This window comes from Lactuca sativa, chromosome 2 (genome assembly GCF_002870075.4).
Source record: "Lactuca sativa cultivar Salinas chromosome 2, Lsat_Salinas_v11, whole genome shotgun sequence".
NCBI classification, from domain to species: domain Eukaryota; kingdom Viridiplantae; phylum Streptophyta; class Magnoliopsida; order Asterales; family Asteraceae; genus Lactuca; species Lactuca sativa.
Window position 1 is genome coordinate 224,680,806 of NC_056624.2, and position 15,889 is coordinate 224,696,694.

The window sequence follows — 15,889 nt, forward strand, 5'->3', positions numbered from 1 at the left end:
TCCCCCCCCCCCCCCCCCCCCCCCCCCCCCCCCCCCCCCCCCCCTCTCTGTCTCTCTCTCTTTGTCTCTCTCTCTCTCTCTCTCTCTCTCTCTCTCTATATATATATATATATATATATATATATATATATATATATATATATATATATATATATATATATATATATATATATATATAGACAAAATTGCAAAAATGGTCCCTGTGGTATGCAAAATTTTGGGGTTTTAGTCCAAACAGTGATTTTTTTTTGGTTTCGTAGTCCCTTTGAAGTGGTTTGTATGTGAAAATGGTCCCTCCGAAAATTAAAATGACTATAATACCTTTGGGGTATTTATTTTTCATTTTTCTTTCATTTTTTTTAAATTTAATATTTATTTATTTATTTTAACAATTAAAAAAAATAATAGAGGACCCACCTCTCTCTCTCTCTCTAACCCAACCCAGACCACTTCATCTCAAGATTTTATCCCCCAAATCTATCGTCGACATACCCAGTCGATCTCATAAACACTGAAACACACCTTCGATGAAAGTATCTGATACAACTGTATGCCTTGGCCCCTAAATTGATGTGCTATTCTTTATACATGGCTTGGGGTTTTCAAAGATACATGGCTTGGGGTTTTCAAGATACCTTAAAATTCTCCATCGCTGCACTAATGGAGTTCATATCAAGATTTAATGCGCAACTGAAGCAAAGTCAAGTCCAAGCTAATCTTCAATGGCGATGTGATAAGAAAAGGGCTTCAATTAAATGACGTGTTCAGGGCCCAGATTGTGGATTCCACTCTAAAACCTGCAACTACTTCCAGTGAGTTTTTTGCTCTTTCTTTGAAGATTTTTTTCTGTGGAGCAAAATTGAATCTCATGACCCCCCCCTTCCTTGAAGATTATTGCGATCGCTGCTGCCTTTCCCCCTTTCATCCTCCATTTCTTCTTCGTTCCTTGTCCTGAACCCACCACCGAAGTGGGTGTTTCCCCTGAGCAAACATCGAAGACGACAACCTCTTCTTTGAGGACTTTAGTCAAACACTTGGTTTGCCATAATGAAAACTCCACCTCTATACAGAAGCAATTCGTAGAGGGATTCCACGCACCCAAACAACTATAAAACATAGGCAATTTAAGGAGAAAAAAACAAAATTGGACTTGTCTTTAAATCGCCCAATTGAATTTCAAAGAAGCCATAGAAATCGCACACTATACTTGAGTTTCTGCAGTCTTCTTAATCGATTAATCACTTGTGAAATAGAAATCAAATATGTCACCCGGACTGTTTCCTTCACCCACTTTAGAAGCCCAGCCAAGAACCTCACCGTTGAATCATTGTTTGATTGAAATCCCTCTCAAATGGCTCTATACCATGTTGTTGGACTTGGGGGAAACGACTGTAGAAGAATTAACATCACAGAGAGAGAGAGAGAGGAGAGAGAGAGAGAGAGAGAGAGAGAGAGAGAGAGAGGAGAGAGAGAGAGAGAGAGAGAGAGAGAGAGAGGGAGAGAGAGAGAGAGAGAGAGAGAGAGAGGTCCTTTATTATTTTTTTAATTGTTAAAATAAATAAATAAATATTAAAATTTAAGAATAATGAAAGAAAAATGAAAAATAAATACCCCAAGGGTATTATAGTCATTTCAGTTTTCGGGGGGACCATTTTCACATACAAACCACTCAAAAAAGGACTACGAAACCAAAAAAGACACTGTTTGGACTAAAACCCCAAAATTTTGCATACCACAGGGACCATTTTTGCAATTTTGTCATATATATATATATATATATATATATATATATATATATATATATATATATATATATATATATATATAAACCCCAAAATTTTGCATACCACAGGGACCATTTTTGCAATTTTGTCATATATATATATATATATATATATATATATATATAATATATATATATATATATATATATATATATATATATATATATATATATATATATATATATATATAGCCTTGTTCTCTTTGTATATTAATTTATACACCTTTCTTATTTGATCGATGTTTCACAATAGAAAGCTACAAAATAAACGTAGCGGCTTTGAAAAAGTTATAGAGTTGAAGCTCTTTTGTAAGGATTTGGTAATTTTATATGCATCAAAATGGATAAGTGCCTATAAGACTTGAAATATTTGTCTATGAAAAATTAAATATCTTTTTATTATTTGTGTCTATTTATATTTCTATCAAATATTGAGTCATGGAATCCATTAATTCTCTATTTTAATTTTCTTTCTTCTTAATTTTGACACTTGAAGATTTATAGGAAGAAAATATAGGAGAATATTTGATTTAGCTGTCTATTTTTTATATATAAATTAATTTATAAAGTTATATTACAAAAACGTAAGTATTTTGCCCCCCCCCAAAAAATCTATAATAGTTATTTTTGGAGATATACATACATTAACAATTATGGCCGTAAGAAATAATTTCACCTCGATTTAAGTAAATAAAGGCTACCAGGAGATTTCCCACGAGGAGTGACTTCTTTTTCCGGTGAAACACTCTGTTTTACAAACCAGTTTTGGCGCCAACTTCATGAGCAACCAACAGGATCTTTCTTCCTACTCTCATGTTCTTCCGATCCCAAATTCCATCCATCATACGGAAATGATGGAATTGGAATTGAATTCAGACCCTTTAAGGGATTGGAAATTACAATCGGATTGGTACTCTCCAACTCGCCTCCATAACAGCCCCGTCGAATATGATTTTCCGGTGAACCACCTGCCCTCATTCTTTCTCAATTACTTCGAACACTTCTTGATAAGCTAATTGGGGTTTTTATTTCTGGGTGTTGTTAATTTAGGGCGATCGGTTCATACCCAACAGGAGTTTGATGGATCTTGATCAAGCCTACACCCTGTTGACCAACAGAACCAATTTTTCTACCAGATGCAATTTTAGTGTTGGTCTTTTTTTCCGTTCCAGTTTTTTGTTCTGAATTCTCTTCAAAATATTTCATGTTTGTGTCTTCCTTATTGGTTTTTGCTTCAAATTTATGCTATTTTAAATTGGAATTCGTCAACGGGTAATCTGGATTTTGAGGGTTCTTGGTATTGATTCGAAATTTGAACACGGGCATTCCAGATTTTTAGTGTGCTTGAAAGGGGTTTTTCATGTTTTTGATTAATTTTCTGTGGAACAGGCGGAATACCGAAGAATAATGGAGGGGAATCTGACTTTGGATAGCGAAGGAAGACCCCTTCAGAATGCTTGTTTTCAGAGGAAGCCCGAAATCAAGTAGAAATCAATCCGATACATTGATGAAATCCGTCGTAGTGATGAAGAAAATTTCAACAATAACACCTCAAACCAACAAAGAAAACTTCCCAAGGTGATCGATCTCTGTTTATAGCTTACGAAATTTCCTTTCAAGATCATCATCAGCTGTGTTGTTTTTATGTTCAGAAAGAATCAAGAATACTGGATGCACCAGATCTAAGGGATGATTTCTACATGAACATAATGGATTGGGGGAAGAACAATATTCTTGCGATTGCATTGGGTCGAAGATTGTACCTCTGGAACGCTGCGAATGAAGGGCTTCATCATATATTTAAACCTAACGCCTTGAATGATCATCCGTCTAGCGTTTCATGGTCTCATGACGGCAAAACACTCGCCGTTGGTCATTCAAGCTCCAAGATTCAGCTCTGGGACGCCGAAACTTGCAAACTCGTACGATTTTCTCTTTCCCTCTTTTACTTATTACAAGTTACAATTACTCTAGTGATTCTCTAGGTTTGTGAATCAACGGCCCATAAACAAATTGGGCTTAATATAATATTTAGAAAGGTGAATCCTTTATAAATAAATTATAAAATTGTAGCTAAGTATTTGTTGCACTTATTTTAATACGAGATGTTTATTGTTTTGACTTTTGAGTTTAGAATCTTACATTAATATTGCACAGATCAGAAGACTAGAGGGTCACCATGCGATGGTCAGAGCAACTTCATGGAATGGCCACATTTTAACATCAGGCGGCAACAAAGCTATCTTGAACCATGATGGTATTTGTCGATATATATATATATATATATATATATATATATATATATATATATATATATATATATATATATATATATATATATATATATATATATATATATATATATATATATATATTTTTTTTTTATATATGTCAATACCTGGATTTCCAATAAAAAAAAATACACTCTTAATTTTATAACAAATACCAGATTAAATAATTATATGATTGAAAATAAAATGAGAAGATTGCATTTTGGTTGGCAGCGAGGGTGAGAAACAGTTTGGTGTCAGAAGTGAAGGCGCACAGGAGTCGTGTGTGTGGATTGAAATGGTCAATGACTGGGAACTTACTGGCTAGTGGTGGTGATGATAACGTGGTGTACATCTGGGAAGCATCACGGATGAACTCAGCCCGGTTTGTCCACCGCTTCACTAACCATGTGGCTGCAGTCAAGGCTCTTGCTTGGTGCCCTTATAACTTTCAAGTCTTAGCCTCCGGTGGTGGCACAGATGATGGCTGCATTAAGTTATGGAACACTCAACAAGGGACTTGTATCACTAGTGTCAACACAGAAGCACAGGCATATATATATGCACTACTCTTAATTTCTTCATTTTACTTTCCATGAATTCTATAGTTCTACATTAATAACGTGCATGCATGGAAAGTTCTTATGCATGGAAAGTAATTGTGCAGATTTGTGGGCTGGAATGGAACAGACATTATAAGGAGATAGTAAGTGGGCATGGGTTCAGCACAAATGATGATCGTAAGAACACGCTGTCACTATGGAGGTACCCTTCAATGGTTAAAGCAGGGGAGTTATCAAGCCACTCATCGCGAGTGTTGCAGCTGGCTCAGAACCCGGATGGACTCACATTGGTGTCGGCTGGAGGGGATGAGACACTGCGGTTTTGGGAGATTTTTGGGCCTCCTCCGCCGGTTAAAGGACCATACAGTGTCTTGTCGTCCAAGGCATTTCCTATAAGATGATCAAAGATCTATGTAATGTGCTTATTAACAAATTACTACCTTGACAATTGACATCACATGTAATTCTTAAAGACTATTATTGTTCACACTAATTTGTTCACATTATAGCTAGACTTATATTTTATGAAACCTATAGAATGTAATATTTAATCAAACAACGAAAAATAAATCTTAGCCTAGCTCATTGTATAGAATGTAATATTATGAACTTTTGGAAACAATATTTAAAATCAAGAATATCAACTTCACAATGTTGGCACAAATAGTTTATCTTTTATTAAACAACTCTTAATTAACATAATCATAAACTACAAAATGTATCAAGCCGGATTTGAATCCCCAACCCTCATTGGAGAGGGGCACCTTTTCCGACTGCTAAACTACCAATTTAACCCTATGACGACGACACATTTTGACCCTTTCCCGATGACAAGTCGTAGGCATAACCTATACCGACGACATATCGTTGGCTCAATGTCGTCAGCATAGCCTTGTCGCAAAATGTGAAAGTCATAGGGATAGGTGTCGTCCGGATAGGTACCTCCTGCCGACGACAAGTCGTCAGCACATGTATCGTTGAGAATTATTTTCGGGAAAAAAAAGTTTTATTAATTGCTTTTATTGACGACTTGTCGTCAAGATAGGCCAAATATATACCGAAAACTTGTCGTCGTGATACATTGGATCTGTAGCGACGATATGTCGTCGCCAAAAGGTTCGCAACCGTTTTTATTCAAAGATTTATACCGACGACATGTCGTCAACATAGATTTCACAAAAACTACCTTGTTTTAATTTTTTTGCTAAGTGAATTATAAATAAATATAAATTGTAATATCAGAACCTATACCGACGAAATGTCGTCGGTATAGGTTTTCAAAAAACCGCGAACGTGATTTTCATTCTCGTCGAAGCTATGGCGACAACGTGTCGTTGGCATAGATTTTCCGGTCAAACAAATTTGGTCAAAGTTGGCAACATCTATGGTGACGACTTGTCGTCGACACAGGGGTACTTGTAGCGACGACTTCTGTCGTCGCCATAGGATTAAATTCTTGTAGTGTACAAATAGTTTTACTTCTCCATGTACTTGTAGGGTTTATGTCAAAAATTAATATTCCAACAATTCGATGTGTTCAATTTTGGATATTCCGGATTTTCATTTTGTATATTAAACATGCTTAGACTTTTTATTGGGATAATCAAAATAATGATTACATGACTCTCATTCTTAAGAATATAGCTAATAATAATGATTACATGACTCTCATTCTTAAGAATATAGCTAATTGACCCAACATTTGAGTATTTGCCAATTTTACCACTATTCCGAAACATTATTGTTGTGATATGGGTACAAGCTTTTGAGACTTGTTTACTAAAATGATGAGAATGAGATGGTGTCTCTAGATATATTAGCTTCTTCCTAAATCCCCAAGCTTCTCCTTCCTTCACAAGCTTCAAACTCACAAGATTCACTCCAAAAATATCTCTCAAGGTCATACAAAGCATTAGGGTTCTGTGGCTAGGGTTTGGGATAATGGAGGCTATAATTGAGGCTAGCCTTTTGAGGTTAAGGTGTTTAAATAGGGTGCTAAACCCTGAAAATTAAGGTTTCACTCTGGCAGTCCTACTCGACTAGTTGAGGCTCTCAACTCGTTGAGTAGACTTTCCAATCCTGCGTCCAAATCCGTTCCTACTCGACGAGTTTGGGGCCTCCAACTCGTCGAGCTTCTATATAAAAATGAATAACTTTAAATTTAATACATACTAGGAACTGGATGTTACACCACCACATCATCACTAGTGGCATCTTTACACTCGACTTCTGTAGTGTACAAATTGACAATCAATGAGTCCCAACTAACCCTCAAACCACCAACACCATAATCGGTAACTCCACAACACTTCTTCACATTAACGTTTACCGAATTTGGGCATCCACCTGCGAGTTCGAGAACCAAAAGGTGATTCCATGAAAGACATAGATGTGTTATAATTAGGGATTAGGGTATGGTTCTAACTTGATTCAAAGCTGAATAAAGCTCTTGATGCATCGATTTTTCAACTCAAATGGTTGATCTCGAAATTAATCTTCTTTTGGATTCTGGATATGTAATGGTTCATCTTCATTAGAAATCAAACCCTCCATCATCTCACCTGATACACACCTGCAAATCAAACAAGAGAAAAAGAAAAGCTCCGTGGTCTTCATAATCAAACGAGAGAAACAGAGGATATGCGTTGGTTCATTCTCATAATTTATGTTACCCACCTGCAAATCAAACGAGAGAAACAGAGGGGAAAGACAAGGAAACAGATCAACGCATAAAAGAGATTGAAGTTGATAGATGAAGGAGAGAGGTGTATCTGGGTCGGATCTTGATATTGGAGCCGCCGTGAACCTTGCCGCAAAAAATGGGTTTCTTGAGAAAGATGGTGGATTTTAGAGAAAGAAACACGAGACAGGATAAGGAGAGGACAAGACAGAGAAAGAAACATCTGGCATATGCATACTGATGATTAGGACGGGGTCACCAGGTGACCCCTTCAAATTTCATAATGACCTTTTAAAACCTAAAAATAAAAGTTCGTACCCTTTAAAAGGAAAAAATAATCACGAGTGACTATTAAACCAATATACGAAACATTGTTGGGCAATCATAACCATAGGTAAGCCAATCATAAAATCAATGATATCAGATTTACATAATTTAGATCAAAATTAAAGTATATACCAATGTTTTAAAAACTGGATTTTTAGTTGAACCGGTATGGTGACCGGTTCCCGGTTCGACCGCCGGATCAATCGGTTTCAATATTTTTCATGTTTTTTTTTTTCTATTTTCCTACACATACGTACATAAATAAATCATGAGTTTGATGTTTACAAGTTCAAACATTAAAAATACACATAAAAATAAGTTTTAGATGAATCAATATATATTAAAATAACATATAACCATAAGTTTTAATGTTTTACATCAATCCATATACGTAAAAAAAAAATATAATACCGAAACAAAATATAGTTTTAAATAAATACAAAAACATTAAGAAACTTTATAACATTTATCATATGTTTTCATTTAAAGAAAACTAAATAGATTTGGAAAAAAAATCACCAAAGTTTATTATGTAAATGGTTTTTTTCGTGTGTTTTTATTCGGTTTAACCGGTTCAACCGGGTTTTTCTAAAACCGGCCGGTTCAATCCGGTTCAGAAATTAACATAAAACCGGTGATAGTTGAACCGCTTTCTCCTCCGGTTCACGGTCCAACCGGTTCGACCGGCCGGTTCAAACCGGTTTTTAAAACATTGGTATATACCACATGATCGAAAACCGATAGATTACCCAAAACTGTAATTTACTTAATATAATAGTAGAAGTATGGAACACAGGAACAGTTGGATCGACTTAAACAATTTTGAGAAAGAATAAAGAAAATTATTTTTATCGGTATTATCGATTCCACAATGACTTTTACCAAAGCACTTCTCCGATGACAAAACCTCCCCCATAAACCCCACTTAATCGTATTACACCTGCCGGAAAACCTGACAAAAAATGTGTTGCTGCTGTTTTTTTTTTTTTTTTTTTTTTTTTTTTTTTTTTTTTTTTTAATCAAATCAGACGAAAAATACACTATTCTATTCATCAAGTTAATGATTGTTACCCAAAGTGATCATGGACTCGACACTACTGTTAAGAACCGTCGTGACTTGCTAATCCGACGCGTCTCCTTGAACCACCACCACGGTCGCCTCACACGTCGTTTGCCGCCGTTTCACATCCTTTATTATCCCCAATGCCACCACCAAAGTTTCATAAAGTTACTGTCTGCGTGTCTGTTCATTCATCTATTTCCTCTGTCCACATAACTTTCTTGTTTACAACATGGCGCCCCGGAAGAACAAGAACAAAATTAACGATGAAGCCCACTGCGCTGCCGCTGCAAACAAACGGAGAAGAATTGAACTTATGAATACTACAACCGGGGTGCCTTTTACGAGCCCAATCTCCCAATTTCCATCCCTTGACCTTTTGCACCAACAACGCAATGTGCCACCACAAACCACCGTTATCCACACCGATCTGAACCTCTCTCCATCATCAGCAACACATCAGGACGAAGAAGCGGCTGTAGACGAAGATCATTTCAATTCTTTAATACCACCACAAAACTTCCTTATCGGCTATCATGTAAATAACTTTGCTCTTTTGCAGTTAATTGGTTTTGTTGTTAATCAATCACTTATGCATGGCGTTTTCATGTTATTGCAGATCAACCAGATGCGACTCAGCGTGGAGGAATTCTGGCGGAGAAACTTTGGAGAAGAAGTTCAAAAGAGACAGGAGATGGAAGCAAAACTAAAACAGAAAGAAGAAGTGGCGGATCGGTTAAGACAACTGTACCATTTCTATGAGGAAAGGACGTTCCGGTTGGAAGAAATGCTGCAGCATAGGGTGGCAGAGGGATGCAGCACCCCGGCTGCCGCTGTTCGCGAGGAAGAAGTTGAATCATTTTTTGTTGATCCGAGCAGTGCCTCTAAAACGGACATGGCTTGCAGGAACTGCCGGAGTCGGCGTGCAACGATGCTGTGGCTTCCATGCCGGCATTTGTGCGTGTGTTTGGTGTGTGAGAGGAGGATTAAGATCTGTCCCATTTGTGGTGCTAAGAAAACTGAAAGTTTCATGATCAATCTGCCATTACCTTGAGACAAAGATCTTTTACATCTCTTGATCTAGTCGCATACTAATAAATTTCATATTTTTTATTCAGAAATGTTATAATAAAAACTATTTCCAGAAATACCAAATGCAAACTTGGTTTTTTTGGAATTATTCTAGTCATGAGTTAATTACTAAGCCATTCAGTAATGTTATTATGATAAATTTTATTTCTAGATATACGGACATAACAACATACAAAGTTGGATTTTATTGAACTATTTGTCATAAGTTACGTTAATTTTAGTTTTGATGCTTATCACACTACTCGAAAATTGGTAATAGAGTACACCCCCATCTAATACGGTTGTAAAAAAAACCCGTATTATAAAGGGATAAATAAATATAATACACACAATTGCAGCATCTAATACGGTTAATTGCAGCATCTAATACGGTCAATGAGATGTACTAGAAACAAAATCAAATAACTAAAAAAATATGCCCCCATTTTGATTAAGTACGACTAATACATAAACATGATCAACTTCCTCTTTAGTTAGAAATCCAACTTTAATGCCTTTATCCTTGCTGCTACAACTTTGATCCTGTTTTCAACTATTAAAGTATTTGTCCCTGGAAAACCTCCTGTTGACTACCAAGGAGCTAGAGAAGCAAAACCAATCACAGAATTTGCACTCAAACAAGTGAAGACACTCCTTAAAGACAGATTAAGTTGAAAAACTACAATTACTGAAACAAGTGTACAGGTTTGTATGATGATATAAAACCATTATTCTCAAAGGAATGGAATTGATAGGGGAATGGAATGACTGATTCCATTCTTGTCATAGAAAAGAAAAGAGAGGTACATAACAGAAGCATATAGAGATGTGCATCAAAAAAGTGTACAAGTTTGTATGATGATATAAAAGTACAATTTTACCCTTGGGGTAATATATTTTTAATTTGACCATTTTGCCCCTTTATAGGCCATGAAAGCACAAATGGGCGATCTTGGACAGAGCTTAGGAATGACCCAAGGTTTGGGCAACCAGTTCAAGCAATAATTGAATTCCCATTTTGCCCTCATCCTTCAGAAAGCTGCAGTTTTGTAGACTAACTGTGCCAAAAGGTCAATATTACCCCTCAATTTTTAATAATAACTAGTGTATGAACCCGTGGTGAACCACGTGTCACGTTATTATCGGACGTTTGGTAGTAGTAATAGAGCACTATTGGGTTTTTGGTAGTAGTCAAAATATAGATGTTGAATATTTATTGAGTTATATGGTGAAATTTTAGTAGTCATAAAGTTTAGTATTGTTAGTTGTGTTGGTTATGATAGATGTATATAGTTGAAGAAAGTGATTTACCCATGCAAATGTTTAAATCACGAAATAACTTGTTTGTGACGTGAAATATTGAATGGATTCAAAATCGAATGATGTCGTAAAGTATTGCTTTTGCAACGTATAACAAACTTCTATTTTGTACAACATGAACATAAATGGTTCAATAGATAACAACACTTGTCACACAGACGACTATAAACATAACAATAAACACACTAAAAACTACAAATTGAAAAGTAAATGTCATTAGATATCAAACAAATCTATAGAAACAATTCTTGTCAGAATATGACATAGTTTTATTGAATATTTACAGATTATTGTATATAAACATAATGTGTGTAATGTAGTTTATAATATGGACATAAAGCTATATAAAGAGAGTTTAGGTTAAGTCTAAGTATGTTATGATAAGATCAAATAGTTTCATTGCTTTTTGGCATGTGTTCCTTCGTCTGCTTCGCCGTGGTTTCTGTATTTCTCTTGTTTGGGACGTGGTTTTTTTGGTGTATCTGTCAAATGTAAGATGTTCATTACATGTATGAATTAAATAAACTGCTATAAGTTGTTTTACCTGTATCTTCCATTTGGAGGCGTTTTCCAGTTTCACGTGATTTAGTAGGGGTGAGGGACTCCATAGTTGTTGTGGTTTGTTGTTCCATTGGTGTTGAACGTGTAGTTTGTGTTTTTTGTGTTGATAAGATTGTTGGTTGTGGTGTTTTTATGTCACTGATTGTGGTGACTGTGAAACGGATATTTCTAGTGGAAGAAAGTTTTGTGCATTCTACATAGACATTCTTTGTCAACCCTTTACAACGTTCGAGTGGTTCAGGTAAAGTTTTTCTATCTTGACTGGGAAAGCCGTCTATGATTTCTTGTGCAGTCGCATTTAGCAGAGTACAGGTTGCTTCATTAGACATGAAAACTGTTGTGGTATCTGTATTGTCTGTGAGTACTGCTGAGATTTTATATCTGTGGAAAGAGAAGTAATTTTAAGTGATATATATATATATATATATATATATATATATATATATATATATATATATGGTAAACATGAGAGGGACTACTTACAAAAGTTTTGGTTCATTTATGGGCCCATGGGAAACACAAAACCATCCATCACCTTTTTTGTGTGTTGATTTACCACATGTGGTACATGTAACGTGGTACCATACATCTTTGAATGTGAAATCAGATAGTATGGTCTTTAAAACATATACATTGTCCTTGAACATGTTATAGATGTATGTTAGTGATTGTTATGTATGAAATAGTAGTATTATACATAAGAAAACTAATTACCATTAATTGAGAGAAATCTGAGCTCTTTAAGCGTTGTAATGTAGTATTTATCACATTTGGTGATGATTTTGAGTGAAATTGGGTACCAAATCTGTATTAATGGATACTTGTTAGTGAATATATGTTGTTTACTATGTAGTTTATAGTTTGGTTAAGTATGGTTAAGATTTGGTAGAAGCAGTATAACATACCTTGTAATGAGTGTGTCCGTTTCTGGTAAATTGGGATTGACGTACATGTGTGTTGCGCTGGTGCTTGTCAATGTTAATTTTCCTGTGTAGTAAGATGGTATTTTAGCATAGTGTGAAGTGAGTATTATAATAAGGGTCTTTGTTATTACTTACCATTGTACATAGTGGATTTGAGATTGGTGAAAGCTAGTACCACTGTGTTAGAGTTTGATGTAAGGGCATTTCGATTGAATTTGTCTGGCGAATCTATGCATTCCTTCCATAAGAGTATGGTAATCTCCTCCGCACTTGAACCAGTTTTGTCATTAATAATAATTAAAGGAAATATAGTAGGTAATATTTTTTGTTATGAAGAATATGTACTTACTTTTCATCTGTTAAAGTCATAAGCATGAATGGTTCTTTGTCTTTTTTTTTCGATCTTTCATGTTGATGAGTACGCCTATGAAATCTGAATGTAATTGTAAGCGTAATATTTGTGACAAATTAGACTATTATAAATTTTTTGCATTAAAGTAATGATATTTGGGTTGATGTTATAAATGTACCTGGATGCTCTAAGTTTTTGTCTGCTATCATTTGAAAGTGTGATCTTGGACTGAAGCGGAACCATGTTAGTGGAAGTGCATTGCGATTTGGTATTTCCTCAATTGTTGATGCTTCACCAATATTCATGTGTACTGGGTGATCTAAGACCTTCTGATATTTGTCTGGCTCAGTGCATGTATAGTCCTTAATACGATAACATCGAGTGACTAATAATGAAGTTTGTATCGATCGTTGATTTGTCTTTCGAGCAAGTAGCTGAATTGTATCTCCCTGGTCAAAAAAAATGTGTTAGGGTGTTTTATATATGAACTACTTTGTATAAGAGTGAATTATAATATATATATATATATATATATATATATATATATATATATATATATATATATATATATATATATATATATATATATCCTTACATGCTCATCAATCACGATAAACCATGTCTCGTCCTTTCTAAATTGTAGTGTCCATTTTCGCAAGACACGAACTTCAAGTGAATTTCCTGGTGAGCCAAAGTGGAGGTTTGATATTCTATCCATGTTTGAGGAGATTGCTCTGCAATTATAAAAAACATTGTTAAAATAGATTTTAAAAATATGATCGTTATTTCCTACCATATATTTTAGGTATTAGATGTTTATAATAAGTATAAGAGTAAATTACTTAAATCGTCCCTATGGTTTGGTTAAAATTGCACGTTTGGTCTCTAACATTTTTTTTGCACTCGGATTGTCCCTGTCGTTTTATTTGTCACGTTTTTGTCCCTGTGGTTTGATTTTGTTGCATTTTTCGTCTCTTACATACATAAAGTTAGGGACCAAACATGAATTTTTTACCAAACCATAGGGACGAAAAACGTGACAAAATCAAACCATAGGGACGATCAGTGTGCAAATAAAAAGTTAGGGACTAAACGTGCAATTTTGACCAAACCACAGGGACGATTTCAGTAATTTACTCTAAGTATAATTGCAAAACAGGTAGAAAAGATGAGATTTTGGGTGATAGAATTATCTTATCTATTAGATTGATTTGAAAACATAAAGGTGGTGTAATAACCTCTTGCATATTAACTCTTGCTAACAAATCTTTGAAGACGACATTTCTGGTACAGTTGAATGGTAATGTATCTTCTTGTTGTAGTAGAATCTTTATCGAATCTGGTGAGGTAGCTCTTGACAAAGCCACATATAGTTGTCCGTGTGTGAAAACAGAGTTTGTGAGGTATAAACCTACCTTTTTAAGAGATTGGCATTGACTTTTGTTTATAGTCATTGCATAACACACTTTAAGAGGAAATTGTTTTCTGATAAATATAAAAGGTAGGTCAGAGGTATTATGTACAAATTTTATTCTTGGAATGTACACCCTTTTCCCAACAGATATTCCTGTTATTATGGAAGCTTCAATCACAGATGGTAATAATTGTGTAACAATCAAACGTGTTCCATTACAAAGACCTTCTCGTTGATTGATATTCCTCATTAGCATAACTGGGGTATTAGCTTTCAAATTTAATGTATGTGAAGGAATACCAGAAAAGTGAAGATTGTTTAAATAATCTTGGGGATATAAGGTATCTAATTCTAAGCTATCATGGGTTTGTGACTTGATAGAATCACAACTGTTGTATACTACCCCTTGACTATTAGTTTTTGATAGAATTAAAGCATTGACTTGATCAGCTGTTTCATTTTTCGGACAAATAATGGCTCTAACAGATAACTCTTCAGGTGATGGATTGGAAATTATATCTTTGCCGTATACAAAATGTATTAGTGATTCTAATTCGTTGTCTCCTGATTCGATAAGGAAACAATGAGGTATTTGTATAACGTTTGTGCTTTCTGGATCATTCTTGTCTGGTGTTCCGATATTTCCATTTCCAATATCGAGAAGCCATGAAGCAAACTGTGATATTTGATTAACATCGTTATTTGGATTGACTGTTTGGGATAAACGCATATTATGATGCAATTTGAATACCGTAAAATGTGACCATAGATAGGAATTGGGTAAAGTTAGGCCAATTATTTGTGATTGTCTGCTTTTAGGTTGAACATGAAGAGTTTGTCGAAAGTCACCTCCTAGGAGCATTGACATTCCACCAAAAAGATGGTTATCTTCTTCAAGGACATCTTTTAGTGATTTATCAAGAAACTCAAAGCAACGACGATCACTCATTGGAGCTTCATCCCATATGATCATAGAAGTCCTCTTTAGGAGCTCTGCAAGCTGTGTTTTTTTTTAATATTACAGGAAGACTTGTCTGTAAAGTCAATTGGAATAACAAATCTAGAATGAGCAGTACGACCTGAAGGCAACAAAAGGGATGCAATGCCTGAGGCGGCAACAGCAAGTATAATCTTTCCCTTAGATCTAAAATATGAAAGTATAGTTGTCCATAAAAAAGTTTTTCCTGTACCACCAGATCCATATACAAATAATAGCAGTTGCCTTTTGTTTTGTTCGGCATCCACAACTTTTTCATAAATTGTAAGTTGATCCAGATTCAATTGTGATACCATGGATGTATTTTGAGAAATTAAGAGATTTGTATCATAATTAGTCTCTTCAAGAATAAGACGATTTCTAAGAATGGACGACAATGTCATAGACAGCGCCAGTAACATCATCACCACAAACAATACAACCTAAAGTTCCAGGGGCTGGTGGCCCATATCTTCTGTCAGGTACAACATTAAATAAACGTACACCATATGAATCTAAATTCATTGACTGAGCTATTTCTTTCGCAGTCTTAAATGTACGAACATACTCATTATGTGTGTGTAACATA

The 15,889-nt window shown here is 35.1% G+C and overlaps 4 protein-coding genes across 4 annotated transcripts; 2 read left to right on the forward strand and 2 right to left on the reverse strand.

Annotated features, from left to right (window-relative positions):
- Positions 1–2,465: 2,465 nt before the first annotated feature.
- LOC111892129 (cell division cycle 20.5, cofactor of APC complex) lies at positions 2,466–5,130 on the forward strand. The gene is given in 9 exon segments (XM_023888204.3): positions 2,466–2,742; positions 2,834–2,932; positions 3,173–3,226; positions 3,228–3,267; positions 3,270–3,361; positions 3,436–3,705; positions 3,941–4,040; positions 4,288–4,604; positions 4,721–5,130. Coding segments are annotated over 9 exon segments (1,449 nt in total). The 5' UTR covers positions 2,466–2,562; the 3' UTR covers positions 5,018–5,130.
- A 3,494-nt stretch (positions 5,131–8,624) lies between these two features.
- LOC111892099 (probable BOI-related E3 ubiquitin-protein ligase 3) lies at positions 8,625–9,982 on the forward strand. Its single transcript, XM_052768177.1, has 2 exons — positions 8,625–9,221; positions 9,303–9,982. The coding sequence occupies exons 1-2, from the start codon at positions 8,916–8,918 to the stop codon at positions 9,735–9,737; spliced, it is 741 nt and encodes a 246-aa protein (XP_052624137.1). The 5' UTR covers positions 8,625–8,915; the 3' UTR covers positions 9,738–9,982.
- Positions 9,983–11,459: 1,477 nt separating this feature from the next.
- Positions 11,460–13,343, reverse strand: LOC122196803 (uncharacterized). The gene is made up of 8 exons (XM_052769083.1): positions 13,089–13,343; positions 12,908–12,991; positions 12,694–12,827; positions 12,541–12,622; positions 12,350–12,440; positions 12,119–12,273; positions 11,619–12,016; positions 11,460–11,556 (listed from the first exon to the last, which is right to left on the reverse strand). Exons 1-8 carry the CDS (start codon positions 13,151–13,153, stop codon positions 11,471–11,473), a joined length of 1,095 nt encoding a protein of 364 aa, XP_052625043.1. The 5' UTR covers positions 13,154–13,343; the 3' UTR covers positions 11,460–11,470.
- A 277-nt stretch (positions 13,344–13,620) lies between these two features.
- On the reverse strand, positions 13,621–15,617 carry LOC111892100 (uncharacterized). Its single transcript, XM_052769084.1, has 4 exons — positions 15,547–15,617; positions 15,381–15,468; positions 14,149–15,324; positions 13,621–13,644 (listed from the first exon to the last, which is right to left on the reverse strand). The coding sequence occupies exons 1-4, from the start codon at positions 15,615–15,617 to the stop codon at positions 13,621–13,623; spliced, it is 1,359 nt and encodes a 452-aa protein (XP_052625044.1).
- Positions 15,618–15,889: the final 272 nt, after the last annotated feature.